Here is a 19,690-nt window from a genome sequence, read left to right as displayed (position 1 = left end):
CTAGTAATTCTGATTAATGTATTTTTGCCCCCCTAAGTTTCATTAAAAATATCGGCAATCACATTAAATGTAAATGGACTAAACTTACTAGTCAATCATATAAATAAATGAACAAGATTCACCTACATGCTGTTTACAAGAGACTCACCTAAAACTTAAAGACTTTTAAAAAAGGCAACAGAATAAACCCAAAGAGAGCAGAAAAAAGAAAATAATACAAGATATATATTAATAAGACGCAATATATTGTGTTCTTCTATATGGTATATATTTTGATATGTATGTTCATATATATGAGTATAAGATATATAGTACTATATAAAAGCAAAAATTAATGAAACAGAAAAATCGTGTTAACCAAACTAAAAATTGATTCTTTGAAAACACTAGTAGAAAGTAGAAAGAAACACCAGTTAAAAAAGGGAAATCTCTGGCACAACTGATCCAGAAAAGAGAAGATACATATACAATATTTGGAATGAAAAAAATGGACATTATGCATAGATGCAGCAGAGAAAACATATTGAGAAAACTATGAATAGCATTTTGTTAATAAATATGACAACCTAGATGTAATGGATAATTTCCTTGAAAAATTGACTCAAGAAGAATATAAAACTTAAAGAGGTCCGTAGACATTTAAAGAAATGGAATTAGTAGTTAAAAATCAACCAAGGAAATGTTTATTCCAGACCCAGACATTTTACCAGCAAGTTCTACCAAACATTCAAGGAACACATAATTCCAATTTTATACACACTGTTCCAGAAAATGGAAAAAGAAGGAACATTTACCAGTTCATTTTATGAGGCCAGTATAACCAGACAAAGGCAATATAAGAAAGAAAAATTACAGTCAATAGACTTATGAACATGGATACAAAAAAAAAAATCCTACAATGAAATTAGATGTTGACATTCATTCATTCATCCTTTCAGTCATTCAACAAATATTTATTGAGCATCCACCATGCTTCAGCAGGCACTGTGCCAATACATGGAGAGCAGAAATGGACTGGAGCTTATGGCTTAGTGAAGATGAGTAATAAAGCTAATAGTTACACAGGGTAAGGCACATAAGACATTCTGGCAGGATAAGAGTGCACACCAAGTTTGAGTCAGGGAGATTAAGGAAAGCTTTCCAGGCACATTAGTGAAGTAAAAATGGGTGTGGGAAGAATGTGTAAGATGCTATTGCAGGGTTCAAGTGGGAGATCTGGGATGCAGTAGCAGGAAAGATGAATTTGAGGGATATTTAGGAAGACATAATACCACATACCACAGACCTTCATGATGGATTACACATGGGAAGGGGTCAACCTTGTCTCTAGGATGGCTGGGGTTTTGTTCACTGATAGAGGGAACCTGAAAAGAGGTTCAAATTTAGGGGAAAAGAGCGAGGTTTTGGACATGTTGAGTTTGGGGTATCTTTAGTAAGGCCAAGGGGAGATGTTGAATAGGAAATTAACTAGAGCCTGGAGCTCTGTGGGGAGGTCAGGCTGGAGATTTTGAGTGAATATTTAAACCCATCGCTTGGAAGAGCTCACGTAGAGAGGGTGTGTAGCTGGGGTAGAGAATGAACACCGATTTTTAAAGGAAAGGCAGAGGAGAAGGAGTCAGGGCAAAGAGACAGAGAAGGAATGGCTGGAGAGGTAAGAGGAAAACCAGAAGAATGTGGGTATCAAGAATGCCAAGGGAATAGTAGCGATAAGAAGGGAGGGTCCGACAGTGTCACGGGCTGTCGAGATTTTAAGCGGGTGGAGGACTGACACTGCACCACTGAAATTCTTCTGATTGAGGGGCTACATTAAGTGAGTGAACTGGAGAAGAAATGCATACAACAACAACAACAACAATAATAATCATCATCATCATCTATTACAAATAATAGTGTAAAGGGGCAGCACGAGGGAATTTTGGGGACGATGAAACTCTTCTGCATCTTGTTTATGGTGGTGGCTACTTGACTCCATGCATTTGTCAAACTTCATAGAATTATAGGCCACAAAGAGTAAATGTTACTGCATATAAATTAAAAATAAATAAGTAAAAACAATGTAGTAATGGAGATTTAAGATCTAGCTCTCTTCCTGACTTTGTAACTGCTGCTTGGTTTATAGTCTCTCAGGGTTTTAATTCAGTACAGTGTCAGCTTGTGCAGGTCTACAATAGGGAACAAGGGTGCCCTACTCTCAGCTGTGAAGGACAGAATAAAAATGCAGACAGCAGAGCCACAGGGCATTGGACTGATGGCCAGGGCCCCTCTTAGGAACTACCTAGTGGGGTCCAGGTACAGCCTGGTGAGCTTGGATCCTCTGGGACCCTGATGTAAAATGAGGGGGTTGGATCAGGAAAGCCCTTTCTACCTCTGATGGTCTGTGGTTCTATCATAAAAATTCCAAACACAATCCAATTAGCTCTGTTGTCTGCATTTCGTTATTGAGAACAATCATAATAAACAATTACCACAATAACTACTGGTTCTTGAACATGTAAGACCCCAGATGATTTGGGAAGCAGCTTGAAGTTACGGAAAATGCTTGGGCTTGTGGTTTAAAGCTTTAAAGCACCTCCTAAAAATCATATGAAGTAATGATGGATAATAAGCACGACCCATATTGGTTTTCAGTGAAGAAGGGACATTTGTTGACTTCAATCCCTCCTCTCACCCCATCAATTCTGTCAGGGAGCAATTATCCCAATTTAGGAGATTAAGAGTCTGCTCACCCAAGGATTTGAGTGGTGTTGAAATTTTCGACACATTCCACTTTTCCAAGACCCACAGTGGATTTGGTACAGTTCTGGTGTTGAGTGTAGAGTCCATTGTATCCTAATTCTATGAAAATTAATGGAGAAGTGTTAATTGGGCATCAAGTCATGCTAAACATTAATGTATCTGATGAGCCACAACTGTATGTTGTCCCTCACGCCGCAGTAACTCAATTTATTGTAATAATTTAAAACAATAGGGATAATTGTATGCTTATTGTTTGAAATACCCTATAAATTGAACCCGGCCTGAATTCGGCCAGCCTGAAATCTGCTAAAGTGTGAGATGCCTTTGTGAAGCTACAAACCTCATCTTTTTGCAATTTTCAGTGCGGGAAGGGATGAAGCCAGCATTTATGAAGCATCTACGGGGCGTCAGGACCTGGGCTGCACCACACAGCTCCTAAGGTGGCGGGGTGAGTGTCTGAAGCTACTCTAGCTCCCTTCCCAGACGGTGGGGAGTCTCGGGCTATTTCAATCGCACGCCTTTTACTATCTCAGTATGGAGATCATACAAACCCCATGAACGAGTTGGAGAGGGATTTCCTGGAATAACCACCCTTTCCAGCCATCGCAGAGACGCTCTAAAACTCTTTTTCACGACAAAAATTTGCTTTGAACCCCGATCGTTTGACCTTGACCCCTATAAACCTATTTTATTATATTTTTTACACGCTGTTATGATTAACGCGGAAACCCTTCCTTCGGCACTTTCTCACCACTGGAATCGCATGCTTCTCCAAGTTCCCCAATAACCCTTCCCGGGCACGGAGTCGTACCTCTGCCGGGGAAGGGCGGGGAGCAAGACGTGCCGGTGTGGAGCGAGAGCCAGAGAGAACTTCCAGAGCGAAAGCAAAATAAAACTTGTGGCTGGTGTCTGTATGAGAGGGTCTCCTCAATCCCCAAGTCCCCCGATCCTGGGGGCTTGGGGGGCCGCCCGAGGAGCGCCAGGGTTTAGGTTTGATCCCGACGTCCTTGACCTAAATTTCTGCGCGGTAGCTAGGAAAAAGGGCGCAGAGCCGGGCGGGCGCCTGGTGCCATCCCCGGATCCCGGCGGCCGCGGCCGGCGAACTTGAATGGAGAGGCCGAAGTAACGGGGGGTGGGGGGCGTCTCCTCCCCTGCCCGACTGAGGATCTGCGGCTAGCTCCCCGCGACACCCCCTCCCCGGATCCACCCGCCCCCTGCAGCCCATGTGATCTAGAAAGTCCGGGGGTGCGCTCCCCGACTCCACGGCACCCGGCCCGCCCCGAGGCGGGGCCCCTTCGTGCAGCGAGGTTCGCGCACCGCCTCCGTGGGTCCGGCCGCGGGGGGCCGAATGTGCGCGCGCGGGCAGGCGGAGGCAGCTCCGGGGTGCGTGACGTCACCGGCATTGGTTACACGACGTTCTAGAACTCCGCCCCACGTGCGCCGGGGAGGAGGGGGAGGAGGAGGAGATGGGGGTGGGGAGGAGGAGGGAGAGAGGTGGGGATGGGCCGGGCGGGGGGGGGGCGGGGACGGGGGGTGTGCGAGCAGCAGGGCTGAGCTAAGCCGAGCCCACGTGTGACGGCTCTCGCCGCTGCCCCGGCTCCGCCGCTCGCAGAGAGATTCGGAGGAGCCCGGGCGGGGGGGAGGAGGAGGGGGAGGAGGGAGCGGGAGATCTCGGGGCTCGGAGCCGGCCGCCGCTCCGCTCCGATCGCTGTGGGGCTCGGTTTTTTGGGGGTGGGGGGGCGGGGGGGCTCAGATATGGAGGCAAATGGGAGCCAAGGCACCTCGGGCAGCGCCAACGACTCCCAGCACGACCCCGGGTAAGTTTCCAGCCGCTGCCCACCGCGCCGCCCCGGGCTTGCTCTCCTTGCAGCGGCGGGGACGGCGGTGCGCTGAGCCCGGCATCTCCCGCGCCCCCCCGCTCCTCCCGCGCGCCCCCCCCCACAGTGGAAGTTACACACCTTTGGATTGCATTTCGCCGTCACCTTCTCCCCCACCCCACCTCCCAGCTCTCGCTCGCTCGCTCCCCCCCGCTTTCCTTTTAGCTTTTGTAAGTTACACGTCAAAATGGCCGATCTGACATCGGTGCTCACTTCTGTTATGTTTTCTCCCTCTAGTAAAATGTTTATCGGTGGGCTGAGCTGGCAGACCTCACCAGGTAAGGGAGGGAGGGGGGGACGCCTGGGTCCCCCCCTTCTTGGCTTCTTTATTGCTCTTTGTTATCCCGGTGTAGGAGCTCCCCCCCCCCCCCGCCGCCACCGGCTCCCCACTTCTCCTGTGCAAGGTTATTTTTTTAAATAGCAAATCCTTTCTGAGCCCTTTACGCGACCTCTGTTGCCGAATTCCCCCCGCGTGTGCAAAAAATGCAAAAACAAAACAGAATAACAACAGAAAACTACTTTTGGTTTTTGTCCTTGATCAAAATTTGCATTGCTTTTCCCCCACACCTCCCCCCCCCCAATCTCTCTCTCTCTCTCTACAGATAGCCTTAGAGACTATTTTAGCAAATTTGGAGAAATTAGAGAATGTATGGTCATGAGAGATCCCACTACGAAACGCTCCAGGTAAAGCATTCCCTTCTGGATTTTGTCTTTATTTTAGAACAAAGTTTACGTGTTATTTTTGGAGGTGTCTTCGGAAGTAGCTAAGCGGATTTAGAATGGGGCTTAGGCATGTGGCTGTTTTCGAACGTCGCTCTATTCCATCCCCGCCCCGTAACCCCAAAAGGTTATTGTAAATTGGGGCTTGAACTCTGGATCCAGAGATACCCATCTCTCGGCTTTAAAGTCATTTCACCGTCACTTCTTATTCTCTTTAAAATGACGTTCAGCTTCATTCACTTTCCATATAGTTTTCCTTGTAACGTCTGCTTCCCCACATTCCCAGCTCCCCAAACTCTTAAGCCCCTCGTAGAAAGCTGGATGAATCTCGTGTAAGTGCCGGGTTTTCTTCGGAATAAAACAAAGCGTTAAGAAAGGGAAGGGGAGGAGGAGGAGAGGAAACTGAGGTGGCGAAAGAGTGGAGACACCAGCTTTTTCCAAGTTACCTCCACCCGCCCTGCCCCCGTTCCACTTCCCCCATTAACCTTGGTGTGTTTTCTTGCGAGGTGGAGGGCTGTAGAGCGGAGGGGGCTGGGGGAGGACCGTGGGGGTAACTTTTGCTCTCTAGTCTGCATTAGAGTTCACTCCTTGTTGCTTTCAGTGGTGTCACATTTTCTTGTTTGTTTTTCTCCCTCTTTGTCTCATTTCAGAGGCTTCGGTTTCGTCACGTTCGCAGACCCAGCAAGTGTAGATAAAGTATTAGGTCAGCCCCACCATGAGTTAGATTCGAAGACGGTAGGTTGCTTTTCGTTGTTGTTGTCATCGTTACCCCCTTTTCAGGACCGATCTGGGCATTGACAGCCCCATTTAAAGGGACAGTGCCTTCTTTTGCTTCTGTGCTAAGAGCTGGGTACTTTTAAGCAGAGCTTGTGAGTTGGCTCTAAAGTTTGCTGCCATGGCTGGGTTTTGGGTTTTCTTTTTAGAGCCTGTCCCACAGCAGCTCCAGAAGCTGCCAAGCTAGGCTTGGGGGAGGGGTCGGCTTGAGAGGGAGGCTATTTTCCGGGCCAAGGGACCATGCAGAGAAACTCCACCAGAGAGCAAAGGCAACTTTTCTTTGTCAGCCAAGCACAGCACGCATTACCAACAGTGGCTGGGAACTGGCTTTCAGAAGGCACAGCCTGCTTCACTGGGGCCAACGGAGGTGGGTGGGGCGGGAAGGAGGCCGAGGGGGCGCTAATTCTAGGTCCAGGCAACAGGTTTCTCTTGGGGCACTTCGGATTTGGAATGGGGTTTGAGAAGGAAAGGAGACGCTTTCAGGGTCAAGCTGGGCATCCAGTGGTGACTCCAGATGGCGTGAAATCTAAAGCTGATTGAGGCCTTGGGTTTCAAAGTGATTTGTTTTCCCTTTTTTTTCTCAGATCCTTTATTCTGAGTGAGCATACTTTTATAGCATTAGAAGGGTTTAAAGCTCTGTGTTGAGGGGGGAAATGTATCTAGGTAGACATCAGAAGAGGAAGGGAAGAAAGTGTCAGGGTATAATAATACATTTAATGGGGTGTGTACATAGTGTTTTATTTAAACCCCTTTGTTGGCTCTGTGCTTTTCTTCCCTTCCCTTTATGTCTTATAGAATTTCCCAACAGCTTTTATACATCTGCCAAAGCAGAGGTTCTGAGGTGACATTGGGGAGCTGTGCTGGGCTGCTGGGGGCTTCACTTTTCTGTAGTCGGGTAGAAGGACAAGGCGAGGGATGGGGTTCTAGTCCCAGCTGCCCTTACGAACTTAAGGTTAAGTTGTTCCCTGCCTCTGGGCCTGTGTCCTCTTCTCTAAAATAAAAGAGTGAAACTGAGGTGATCTTCCAAGTCTCTTTTGGTTTTAACATTGAATGGAAGAGAAGAAAAGAAAAACCTGGCCACTTTTGGTGCACCTGCATTGATTTTGCAAATTTACCCTCTTTCTCTGATCAGAGGTCAGGTGCATGGCCCTTACCCCCAAGTAAAGACCTCACACACACTAAGTTGCTTTATTAATGGTACTGATTTGTCATAGCCTGCGGCCCAGCCTTTTTGCACTTTTAGGTCATTTAATTTCAGGAATGATCATTTGTAAGGTGATAGTGGATGTTTGAAGAATGTTTTTCACTCTTTGACTTTTCCGCTCGACACTTCAGAAAGCAAGTAAAATTAAAGAGGACGAATATTTCAAGGCAAATTTTGGAAATGATTATTCACTCCCTTTTCACCCGGGATAGGAGAAATAGTGTTTGGTTTTCTACGGTGGCTGGTGGGTCATATCCATCAATATCTGGTGCAAAGCCTGCAGTTTTCCCTCCCTAATTGTTTGTAGACATGTTTTGGTCACTATTATATTTAGTATAACCTAGCTTTTGACTTTGTTTCAACGTTCAGTGCAGGAGGCAGAAGCGGTTGGTTTATTGACATGGAAACAGAGGATCTTGTTTACCGTTACCTTAAAAGCTTTATTTAGGTAACGGCCATTCACATCCAAAATAGTACCCTAGTCTTTTCCTAGAGGATTTGTAGCTACAGTAAGTAGAGCTGTACCTAACTAACTAATGTTTTAATTTTTGGTAGTTTTCTTTTTTGCTCGTTTTAAAAAAATAGTTGACAGGGATGTGCAAAAGGTTGGGATTTGCCATACTAATCTTGACCTGCCCTCTCCCTTCGAGATCTCAGCGTGTAAACTTTGCACACCGAAGAACTCTCATTGTAGTACAATACGCTGTTATCACAACGTGCAATACAGGAATTCTCAATTGGCTTTGAATTTGATAATTTCAGATTTTTTTTTAGCGCTCTTCTCTCTGTACTGCTCCCTAGCCCCTCCAGCTCCTGGCCTCTCACCAGACTCGTCCCTCACCCTTTACCCAACAAACAAGATGACTTATTATTGTAATTGTGTGCTGGTCAGCTCACAAAAAGACCTTGGGAGAGTGTTGATGAAAAGACGTATCTGTCTTACGTTGGGTCAACAGAATGGAAATCCACACCTGTTGTATTTCTCTTGTAGACAGCTCTAGTCAGTGCTGAATACACCTGTAGATGCAGTAATGTTAATCGTGATGAAAGGGTAGTTTCCTAGATCAGAGATTTTGGTCTCTTCGTTTGTGAAAAGTAATCTCTCATTTCTCAGGTGATGTTTAAAGGTAGAAAACAAACACGCTGCAGACTTTTGTTAGGTCTTTAAACTATCTTAATAAAAGTGGTAAATCTTTGATAAATGTGGTGAGTGTATGTCTTACCCGCTAAGGTCCTATGAGATGTTAAATCTGCGAACAAGAATTACCTGTGGTGGACCTTTTCCCGCTCTGTGCTCTTTCCCAGAGGGAAACATTCTTCAAGAGCATTACTCTTTTTTTTTTTTTTAACCCAGTGACAAAACTGAAAATAGGTTCAGAGTTAACATTTTGAGGGAAAAATTTTAGTATGAAAGCCTATACATAAATAACTTGTAGCAATATTGATGCCACTCAACGTTGAATTTTACCCAAAGATTCATGACATTTAGAAATCTAATGAAAACCAACAATAGAAATATTTTTTTATTCTTCCCTCCTCATGGTTTCTATCCAACAACTTTAACCCCTGCAAGTCAGCCTGTTAGATTCAGATGCTTCCGTGGAAATTGTTTTGAATTTTAAAGCCAGTCCCAGTTGAGACTCATGTTCTGTAAGTGTCTAATCTAGGGTAGAGGATGGTTTTCTACTGGGATTGCGGTTAGGGTAGGGAAATACCCTAATGGTTACCTTACATTCTGACTTCTTTTTTTCAGTAATTTTTAAAAAGTTTTTTAAATCCTCTCTCCATGATAGTCTTTCTTTTCTAATCTGGGTTTAGGTTGCTCATAGATTATTTTTTGTTTTGTTTTGTTTTACCCCCCTGTGATTTTTAAAATCAAGGTGGATTTAGCTCACGTGTTTTCTTTTACTTTAATTTATTATTACTTTTTTAAGAACCAAGTCAGGCTCCATAGTTTTTGACACCTGTTTTCTTTTGAGATACAAAGAGTGAACTATTCCTTTGATTAATCTTAGGTTATTTACTTTTGCTAAAGTGCTTGTGTCAATTTAAGGAGAGCATCGTGTTGGGTGTCTATGGGGAATTTTTGATGTGGTGGGTTTAAAAAATTTTTGGAATCCCTTCCTCCTGTGTTGTTTCGTTATCACCGGGGAGAAGAACTACCATCCAGTTAGTTACCCACTGTTGGAAGACGCTTACATTTAATTCTCAGGTGATGACTTTTTTCAGTGATGATGTTCCCATCTTTTCTCCTAGCCATGCATTGCAAATTAGATGCAGGTACCATTTACTATTCAGTGTCTGAGGAAGAGAATCCCTGGCCCAAGAGATCTAGTTTTTTAACAGCATCACACATTGATATATGTGATAGGACATTTCAGAAAGGCTAGCTGTATTTATTACATTTTGAGAGGGACCAGGAAAGTTTGGATCAAAGTTCAAAAAAACTGTTGAGTTGCCCGAGAAGTTACTAAAAGCTTGGTTATAAGCCTGAGAAATGAGTGATTAATAATTACGTGATTAACCATACTTTTTTTTTCTTTCCTCAAAGTACTGCAATTGACTCCCACTTTTCCATTTTTTCCCAGATTGACCCCAAAGTTGCATTTCCTCGTCGAGCGCAACCCAAGGTAAGGAGGAGAATCAGTCAAAATGATTTTAGTACTCAGGGATGGTTGCCAAGGATTTCATGTTTCCAACAGATGTGGCAATGAAGCATTGAAACCTGGTGCACACCAGTCCTTCAGGGTGACGACCTGTGGCTGTGAGAGGCAGGCCAGGCCAGTAGCTCTGAGATAACCATGTGTCTGTAAGTTAGCCACCACCCTGAGGTGGGTTCTGAGCATTCAGCTGAGGTAGGGAAAAGCCTGATCCTTAGTAAAAGGACAGAGCTCTGTCTGTTGCAATATTTATGCAAGTGTTCTATTTATTTTTTAAGCATTGCCGAGATCATATCAGGAAAAGCTGGACATTTCCTTGTGACTCTTTTTTGGAGGGTACTCTTTTGAGGCCCTACCACTTGGAAGTTATGGAGAGAAGTAGAATTTAAGTAACAGCTTGTCCTTTCTTGGAAAAACAACTTCATACATAGATCCATAAAGCCCTAAACAGGAGGCGGAGGATGTGTTGGTTTCAGGTTGGTTGGATAAATCAGGGCACACTTGAAACCCACAGTGCGGCTGCTCTGTGCAAGCGCTAGTGGAGAAGTTCTGAAAATGTTGTACGCTTGTCGGAGTGGTACTACAAGACTCGCTTAAAGGCTTGAGATAGGCCTTAACTACTTCAGAAGGGTGCGCTAACAAAGTTTTCACTGAGTTTGCCAGGTGTGGCTGTGGGAACAGCTGCATGAGCCTAAGGTGAAATTTTAGGGGCTTATGGCTTACGTGTTGAATTTGCACTTTTTAATTGTACTTTTTTCTTTCCTATATAACACTGGAAGAAATACTTTATCTGCATCTTGTGGCCTTGGCATTCTTTTAAGGAAAGGGGAAAAGGTGAAGCTTCTGATTGGAAGTCATAAAGGGAATGGGCTGTGGCTTTAGCAAATTCAGTTTATTTCTTTAAGCACGGTCTCCCAGAAGTGGAACCTTGTAATTGTGTAAAGGGAGGAACGGTTTTGCACATTAATGAAGAAAAAGTTGGCATTTGTGAATATTTTCAGAATTTCAGGTCTGAGCCTGCTGTGCGATTCCCTTCCTTCTTTCTTTTTTTTTCTTCCATGTGATTCTTTCCTTTTCTCTCTCTCTCTCTCTCTCTCTCTCTCTCTCTGTCTCTCTCTCTCTCTCTCTTTCTTCCTTTCTAAACACAAATCTCTTAAGTAAATATAGTGAAATACTTTAAGGCATTTTTTTCCTAATGCTTAAACAAATAATAGGAATTAATGAGCCAAAGAGGTTAGATTATTTCTGTACTGAGCTCAAACTCTGGGACTGTCTTAACTGTTTAAAGGTTGCTTTCCAAACTCTATGTGATCCTTGACATTTCAGAAGACTTCCAGAATGAGCAGTATTTCCTGGGTTTGGAAGAATTGCTATTTCTTCCATAAGTGTGAATCTTCAAATTTCCAGGTTAGTCATTTGATCACCCAGAACTAGGATCAGATTACCCTAGAGGGAAACTGGAAAAATCACTGACTTGGTCAAACCATGGGTTTGACCTGTTTTCCCTTCCTACTTGTTCTCTGCCACCCCCCCTCCCCCGCCTTTTTTTTTTAACCAGGAGGGCAATATTTCATTTTAATATACTTTGACATTTGATTTTTCAGTGATGCATTCAACTTGAAAATGAGACAGTATTTCTCAAACTTGTCAAAGTGTGTATGCACATATCCTTCCCACTCCCTCCCCCCATCCCCTCCCCCCTTCCCCCCTCCCAACCTGGAGTCTGGCATATTTTAGGTGAATTGTCACCCTTTTACATGTGAACTAACATTAAACCAGCTCAGGGAGGACATCGTTCCATGAAATTCTAGGATTACATAACTATACCTTACTCTTTATTTAAAAAAAATTTTTAAAGAGTTTTTTTTATTGGGGGAAGGGGAACAGTACTTTATTGGGGAATAGTGTTTACTTCCAGGATTTTTTGCAAGTCAAGTTGTTTTCCTTTCAAGTTGTAATCGTAGTTGTGGAGGGTAGTTGTGGAGGGCACAACTCTGCTCCAGGTCCAGTTGCCGTTATTAATTGCAGGGGGCGCAGCCCACCATCCCTTGCAGGAGTCGAACCAGAAACCTTGTGGTTGAGAGGATGTGCTCCAACCAACTGAGCCACCTGGGAGGCAGCTCAGCTCAAGGTGCCGTGTTCAGTCTTAGTTGCAGGGGGCGGAGCCCACCATCCCTTGTGGGAGTGGAGGAATTGAACTGACAACCTTGTGGTTGAGAGCCCACTGGCCCATGTGGGAATCGAACTGGCAGCCTTCGGAGTTAGGAGCTGGAGCTCTAACCGCCTGAGCCACTGGGCCGGCCCTATACCTTACTTTTTATGATACACTTTGCTGTACAAAGAACTTTCCTATCCATTATCTCTATCTGAATCCCAGGTCCTCGACATTGAGCAAAGTACCTCCTCTCCATCTCAGTTTGCTCTTCTGTAAAATGGGAGTGGTGACAGTAGCTCCCTCAAAAGGTTGATGTAAAGAATAAAAGAGCCTGGCATGGGGTGGGCCTCGTAACTCATCATCACCAGCACCATTATCATTGTTGGTTAATCATTTATTATTTATTGTCATTGATATTTTCAAGCTGGATGGCCTGGCTTCAGATCCCGGCTGTGCCACTCGTTAGCTGTGTAAATTTGGGCAAATCATTGAACTTCCCTGAACCTCAGTTTCCCCATCGCATTGAATTTTTGTGTGGACTAAATAAATAAAGGTAAAGTACTTAAGAAAAGACCTGGTGCCGGGTAATACCTGGGTGTTAACCTGCTATTTTTACTGTTACTTTTGATAGGCCCTCACACCAGCCTTGTGAGAGGTCTAGTAATAATAATGATATGAACAGTGCCAGGCACTGTTGTAGGGACATTGTGCAGATTAACTCATTTAGTCTTCCCCTCTGCCCTATGAGGTGGACAGTAGTATTTGCACCATTTTATAGATGAGGAAACCAAGGTGCAAATGGGTTGAGAAGTATAAGGGACCCACGTAGGTAACCTGGCTCCCGAACTGGGCTCTCTCCCAGTGTGCTGTCCTGTGGGGTAACACATTGCATCTCTTCTCTGTTCCGGAAGAGGAGGCATCTCTCAGAGTGGTCGTCAGGCTGTGGAGCAGAACCACAGCCAGAATCTCAGGACTGAAGTTTCGTGGTTGAGTGCTTTGACCAGCCCCTATGATGTCATCCCTTTGTGTGACACTGTCTGGTAGTGTCTCTCCATCTGACCCCTCAGGGCATCCTTTCAGAGGGTTCTGGAATTGCTCAAACCCAGTGAGGCAACTGGCGGGGAAATTGGCGGGGGTGTGTGGTGGTTGGGAGCTGGGACAGGGTGGGGAGAAAGCGCCTTCCTTGTCCACGATAATTTTCCGATAGAATTTGAGCCTGGCCACGGGGATTTCAGACTGACATTCGTGTTGGAGGCCAGAACCTGGCTGGCAGGAGTATAAAACTTGAAGTCAAGCCTTATTTATTTATTGTTTATTTCCCTTCAGTGAGCCTTGTGTGTGTGTTCGTTAGGGTCCCAGGGGCAAGGTGAACGGTGCCCCTCCTTGTGGGCTGGGTAAGGGTCTTGTGAATGATACGTCCGCGTGTGTGTCAGTTAAAATTCATTTCTCTGCTTTCTGGCTGTCCCTCCTTGCTAACACTCGCCAGAGAAATATTCTGTGGAGGTGTTAAAACAAGACGAGTGGAAAGAAACTGTAACTTAATACGAAAGAAAATCCGCGGCAGTGAAGAACAGATTTTGTATTAGTACTGTCATAATATTCTTTAATGTATCATGTAAATAAAAATCTGTTTTGACCAGAATTTTAATGAGCGACTGAAGGAAGGGTTTTGAATCCTGCAGTTCATTTATCCCCCTTTGCGATGTAAATGTCTCAAGTGAACTATAATGGGGCTTTTATTAACTAGTCAAGGGGTGACTCTTTGGAGACTAGTGGCCATTAATTAGTGAAGTACATTTTGATCAGAAGAAGATCTGTCTGTTCTAGATCTATTTCTCCAGATGATTATTTCATTTTGTGAAATACGGAAGAGTGTCTCCCATCTTTTAAAAAATTAAAATGGTCTTGCTCCTCTACAAAGATGACTTAATTTGAAGCCATTGGAGAAATAGAGATGATTGGGATCCATCATGTCATATCCTATCTTCCTTTTGGGCAGACGTGTTGGCTGCCTGGAAGAGTTTTGTTCAAGCTTGTGGGTTCTTTTTCTTGTGTGGAGAAACCAAGAGACTGCCTAGCAGCTTGCAGCAAGAGTGAGTCTGCGTGTAACTCACCATCTGCCTTAATTATCCTCGTGTATAATAAAGCATTCCCCACTTCCCTCCATTGCCGTTTTCCTTCTTTGGTTTTAGAGGCCAGAAACTTCTGTTCATCAAGGGGATCAAGAGAAGGCAACTATTTCCAGTTGCCTTCAGTAGCAGCTGATGACCATGGACAAGTCACCTAAGCCCTCCGAGCCTCAGTTTCCCCCTTTTTAAAATCAGGGATAGTGTAGTGCTCAACCTGGAGCTGTTTTCAAGGTGAATGCAAAGTCTGCCTGGAACCTGGCACAACTGTCTGCTGAATATTATTATTATTATTATTATTATACAATTATTTTTGTAGAATAAAAAAATATATGATGATGGTGACAATGACCAAAGAAAAATCTTCATTGGAATGTAAGCCTCCTGACGGCAGGGGGGCGTTTGCTATTGGTGGTTGGCATTTGGTAACTGGGAAATGCATGAGTTGAATTCAGCCTGCCTTTTTCAAAGTGGAGGCAGCTGGCACCCAGGGAAGTTATGTCCGTTGCCCCAGGTCACACAGCTTACGTTGTGGCAAGGTTGAGCTGGAAGCCAGGTTTTCCTGTTCCCTCGAAGCTTCTCTGTTAAGCAGGCATCCAGATGGGTGCAGCGCAGCACGAGCATTTTACACATGCACCTCCTGTTCCGCAGGAGCGGTTTCTTGGCAGCTTCTCAAGGGCAAGGGGTGATTTTTCGGCATCTGGCCTTCCCCTGCTGCTGTGGGTCGGGTCATTCTAGCGTCTTGCCATCTTGGATGATCTGCAGCTGTCATCTCAGCAGCCACAGTTAACAGACCTGCGGTGGGTTTCTGGTTCCCAGCCGGGAGGGGGTGGTGTGTCTGCAGCCCTTTTCCACATGGCGAGGACCCTGGAGGGTTAGTGGCTTAGCTTCTTTCTTGTAGGGAGAGCAGCTCTTTCCTGCCTTCTAGTCAGCAGCAGGTGTCAGTGCAGGAGGAGGGGCACCTCGTCCTACAAATGTCCTTTCCCTGGATTCTGCCTTTCCTCACATGCTTTCATTTCAGTGTTAAGGTCAGGCTCCTGTGTTCTATGTCAGATGTTTTTGGCAGATTACTGAGACCTCTCTGTCCCCCAGGAAGGGAGGAGGAGGAAGGCAGTCTCTGAGGAACCAGCTGACCATCTTGGGTGCCCCTGGAGGCGGCCTCCATTCTTCGTGTCCTATTTTGTATTTTTAAACCCTAACGTTCTCCAGCAAAAGCCCTGAGAATACAGAGGGAGATGTAGTTTATCATCTCTGCCCTCTTGTTTGATCTGGTGGGTTCACTTCATGAGAGCTTGTTTAATTGCTTTTAATTGCTGACTCTTTATGCACCCACTCTGGGGGGGGATTCAGGATACCCTTCACGGTTTCCTGGTGCCCCTTGAACAAAGTCTGAACTTCTTAGCCTGATAGGTAAGGTCTTTTAAGATCTATATAGGGTTAGGGGGTTGGGGGGTAGCGGGCTGTCTACCTCCAGCTTATTTGCCTGCTTGTCTGCCTTTTGCTGCCTTGAAAGTGAGTGTCACCCTTTTCTGAATAGCTGTCTTTTTGTGGGTCCCCACCTGCACTGCCCTTCTCTCTACAGTACAAAACACACCCTTCTTTCAAAGCCCAACGTAATTGTTACCTTTTCTGCACAGCCGTCCCTGTTCCCTCATGGATGTAATCCTTTTTTCTCTGGAATTCCACAGCACTTGACTGTTTGTTTTTTGGTTACATTCCTTCCCACAATAATAAATTAGCAAAAACTTATTGCTGAATCCATTAGGCATTGCGCTCGGCCTTCACGCATTCATTTATTCACCACACATTATTGAGCACCTACTGTGTGCAAGACACTGTGTGGTTTCGGGGATAGTGTGGAGAGTAAGACAAAGTCCCCGCCCTCAGTGGGGCTTTCACTCTAGTGGGGCAAATAAGCAGTGGGCAAATGGATAAGTATATAACATGCCAGCAGGTGTGAAAAACTAGGCAGGGTAAGAGTGATGGGAGGGATGGGGATGGACCGTATGTTTTCATACATTCAGTTGCCACTTGCAGTAGTTAGTAATTATTGACCAAGTTTCTGCTCAGCGCCGGGGACTGTGGGAGGCACTTTGTTCTGAGTTTTATGGTTGTTTAGGTTCATGCCGTGTTGCTCCACTGGGCAATAAATGCTAAAGGCATGAGTAGGTTTTACGAATGGAAAACCAAACACCTTAGCTTTTAATATTGCCCTTCTGCACGCTCTGGATCTCCATTTAGATAGGATGAATGCAAAGTGACAGAAGAGATGCAGTTCTTGTCTTCAAGGGTCTTACCTGCACGTTGGGAGGAGAGGTGCTGCCTGGGTTACGGGAGAGGATGCCCTCAGCACAGGAAGAGGGAACCAGCGTTGAGAGGAAGAGTGAAGACAGCTTCTCGGAGGAGCTGCTCTTTGCCCCAGATCCTGAAGAACAGGTAGGAAGGAAGAATGGCAGGAATGCAGTTCTTCCTACCCGGAGTGAGGAGAGGTCAGGACGTGCAGCTGAAGCACAGGGTGTGTGCTGAGCATACTCCGGGACGAGGCTGGGAGAGTAGGTTTGGGCCAGGTGGTGGAAGGCCTTGAATGCCAGGCAAAGCACATGAGGTCGTGCTTTCCTTGGCAGGTGCTGGGGAACCTGTTGTGTGTGTGCAGGATCACGGCGATGCGTCGTATGGTGCTCTGAGCTCTTTGGGACCAATATAGAAGCTGGGGTCACTGAGAAGACTATGGCTGATGCAATCTCGTGGAGAGCTTCTCACCCTGGACTTGTGCCCTCGGTGAAGTGCATACTGCGTTCTCTCTGGCTATTGTCCCTTCTGGGGGACCGATGTTCTTGGCAGATACCACCCCTGCTCTTTGGGGTGTGTGGCACTTAAAAAAAGCTCTATCCTTCTCTCGTTTCCACATTTTCCCTTCCTCTCTGCCTCCGTAAAAAGGGGCCGTGATAGAGACAAAATTCTAAAGTTCTGTACTTCGTCCTTGTCCGAGCTGTGGTGTGACTATGTGTAGACACCGGAATGTCATTTTTTGGTATGGACACCACTGATTGTCTGTATGACACCAGTGGTGTGCCCTGTGGCTCAAAGCTGCCTGACATGTGACTTCATAGGTAGTGAGTGTCACTTGAGGTCACCACCATGGACTGAGTGGCTGCGTCGTGTGAGGAATAGGTGGTTCTGGAATCACAGCCTCTGCCTTCCGTGTGGAGTGAGAGGTGTGAGGAAGTGAGGGCTTGGGACCAAGCGCCCTGTGGTACATTGTAGCAATAGTCTAGGATTGTGGGTCCAGCAGGGGCAGGTATCCCACTGGGCCCCAAATATGACAAGGTGTCCCCACTCTTCCCCCCCCTTTCAAGGGTAGATAGCATGAAACTCCCAACCATTTGTTAAGTTATTCTTGGGGTAGGTTTCTGGCTGCCTACTTCTATTTTAGCTTTGAGACTGAATAATCAAAAAGAAAAATCCTGACTCAAAATAATGGCTGTGACTTTTTGTGAGGCATTATGTTTGAAGCACCATACTAAGCCTCTGATATACTCAAATGTCTTTTAATTTAATCCTTACATCAGCGCTTTGTTGGTATCTCCATTTGACAGATGGGTAAACTGAGGCCTGGGAGGATAAGCAGCTTTCCTGGGGCCACAGAACTAGTAAGGGTCGGGGTTGGCATTTGGACCAAAGGCTGTCTGAATCCTCTGTTCTCGCTCCCTTAACCATTAACCCACTACCTCCAACATGAATGGGTAGATGTTAGATTCTTGCATTTTGCCCGAATGCGGTAAGATGCTGAGGCTGACGAATAGAATTTCTTGTCGTCTGGCCAGGAAGCTTCACGTTAATTTCGGTTGCCTATTTTGTAAGAACTCGTTTAGCATAGTTAAATGCCACTTACCAGCTATGGAATTTTGGACAAATCACTTAATGGTTTTGTGCCTCCGTTTCTTCATCTGTAAAATGGGGGTTTTTAAACAGTGCCTGTGTCATAGAATTGTTAAGGGGATTAAAGGAAGGGCCTAGTTTGATACCTGCATATAGAGGATCCAGTGTAAGCATTAGTTATCTGCTACTGTCCCCAAGGATGGCACTGCCCAGATTAGAGCTCATGGGTTGGTTGGTACCGTTGCCCCTTTCTAGGGGTGGTGGATAGAACAGCATGTGTCAGTGGCTTGGCCTGTTCCTGGGGTCTTGGCTCTCGAAAGGGAGATGGTGTGCATACTTTATCTCGGGGATGCTCAGTGGGCACTGGGAATTCATTTCCTTTTCCATATGTGATGCTGTGTTTTTGCTGCTTCTGAGAGTGCAGTCCTGGGGTGCAGCTAGGGGACAGCTAAGACCCCGCTGTGTGAAAGGTCTCCCCATGAACCTTCTCTCTCCCTGTCCTGGTCTTTATCTGCCTGGGGGTAGTTCCACCAATGACTGATCTGAAAGCATCACATTCATTTATTTGTCACTGGCTGTGACAGGCAAGTTAATGCTAATGGATTCTTTTTTTAGCCTGTTGTCTGGGATGAGTTTTCTCCCAAATGTCCTGAAGTCTAAGGCATTAGGGGAATGTGTAACTTTTAGGGTATCGGAGGATTTAAAAGATAACTAGGGTTTTGTGTGTAAGGGCCTTACATTTAGGTTAGGGGTGAGAGCAGCCAAGGAGGAGATGTTGGGCCAGCCCAGCGTCTTCTTTTTAAGAAATCCATTCAGAGCTCTAAATTGCTGTTTCTGTTTCAATTATGTGACAATTTCAAGGGTTTAGAAAAATCTAATAAAATGGTCTTGATGATACATTCTGGGGAGAGAGTACTTTAGAAGATCCAGGAGAATAAATCCCTCAGGGGTCAAGAGAGGCTCATTCCTGTCACCTTGGGACTTTTTTTGTCTGGGTTTTTACATTTTTATTGTTTTGAAGGGCAGAAAACAGTGTTGGAATGTATTCAGGGCTTCAGCCATATCCTCCACCGAAATGAATTATTCTCTTTGGGCAATTGCAAATAGACGGCCCACTGCAATCACTACACTAGCTCTTTTTTTTTTTTTTTTTTAACCTGGCATGTTGTAAATGACTTTCAGAGCATGGTTTGTGTGCGTAGTGATTTTGAATAAAGCACCAAAGAGAAGAAAGAGGAGGAGGGGAAAGAGTGAGCAGAGAGACTCTGAGAAAGTTTTTTCTTTTCTTCAAATCAAAGCTTTTGATAATTTCCTAAAGAACAGAAGTTTACAGTGGAAGCCATCTTTGGGCTGCCTGCAGGAACAGAGTACAGAACGACCTAGTGTAGCAAAACGTGGTACTGAGTGACATTAATGAGGTGACCACTCTGGTGGGAGGGGGGCAGGGAACCAGTGGAATAGCAGTTCCCAAGCCTTGCTTTCAGCCATTTGTTTCCTTCTGTATGCGTGTGTGGGCGCCTGTGTGTGTGTGTGTGTGTGTGTGTGTGTGTGTGTGTGTG

The 19,690-nt window shown here is 45.3% G+C and overlaps 1 protein-coding gene and 1 long non-coding RNA gene across 15 annotated transcripts in view; one reads left to right on the top strand and one right to left on the bottom strand.

Moving 5' to 3' along the window:
- Positions 1-248: 248 nt before the first annotated feature.
- LOC308488997 lies at positions 249-4,060 on the bottom strand. Its single transcript, XR_013992037.1, has 3 exons — positions 3,548-4,060; positions 2,727-2,835; positions 249-2,020 (listed from the first exon to the last, which is right to left on the bottom strand). It is a non-coding gene; the product is annotated as an uncharacterized lncRNA (long non-coding RNA).
- A 187-nt stretch (positions 4,061-4,247) lies between these two features.
- MSI2 (musashi RNA binding protein 2) overlaps positions 4,248-19,690 on the top strand; it is a 374,726-nt gene continuing 359,283 nt past the window's right edge. For all 14 annotated transcript variants that reach the window (XR_013992034.1, XR_013992035.1, XM_081029501.1 and 11 more), the window contains exons 1-5: positions 4,248-4,553; positions 4,851-4,891; positions 5,216-5,297; positions 5,984-6,068; positions 9,900-9,941. Coding sequence is in view for 12 of the 14 variants with exons in the window: in XM_081029501.1 (XP_080885627.1) it covers positions 4,492-4,553; positions 4,851-4,891; positions 5,216-5,297; positions 5,984-6,068; positions 9,900-9,941 (312 nt within the window). In the remaining 2 variants the exon portion in view is untranslated. The remainder of the gene's footprint in view (positions 4,554-4,850; positions 4,892-5,215; positions 5,298-5,983; positions 6,069-9,899; positions 9,942-19,690) is intronic.

This window comes from Rhinolophus hipposideros (assembly GCF_964194185.1).
Source record: "Rhinolophus hipposideros genome assembly, chromosome: 20".
Lineage (NCBI taxonomy): Eukaryota > Metazoa > Chordata > Mammalia > Chiroptera > Rhinolophidae > Rhinolophus > Rhinolophus hipposideros.
Note: the sequence above shows the minus strand (reverse complement) of the source record. Positions and strands in the feature narration are given on the sequence as shown.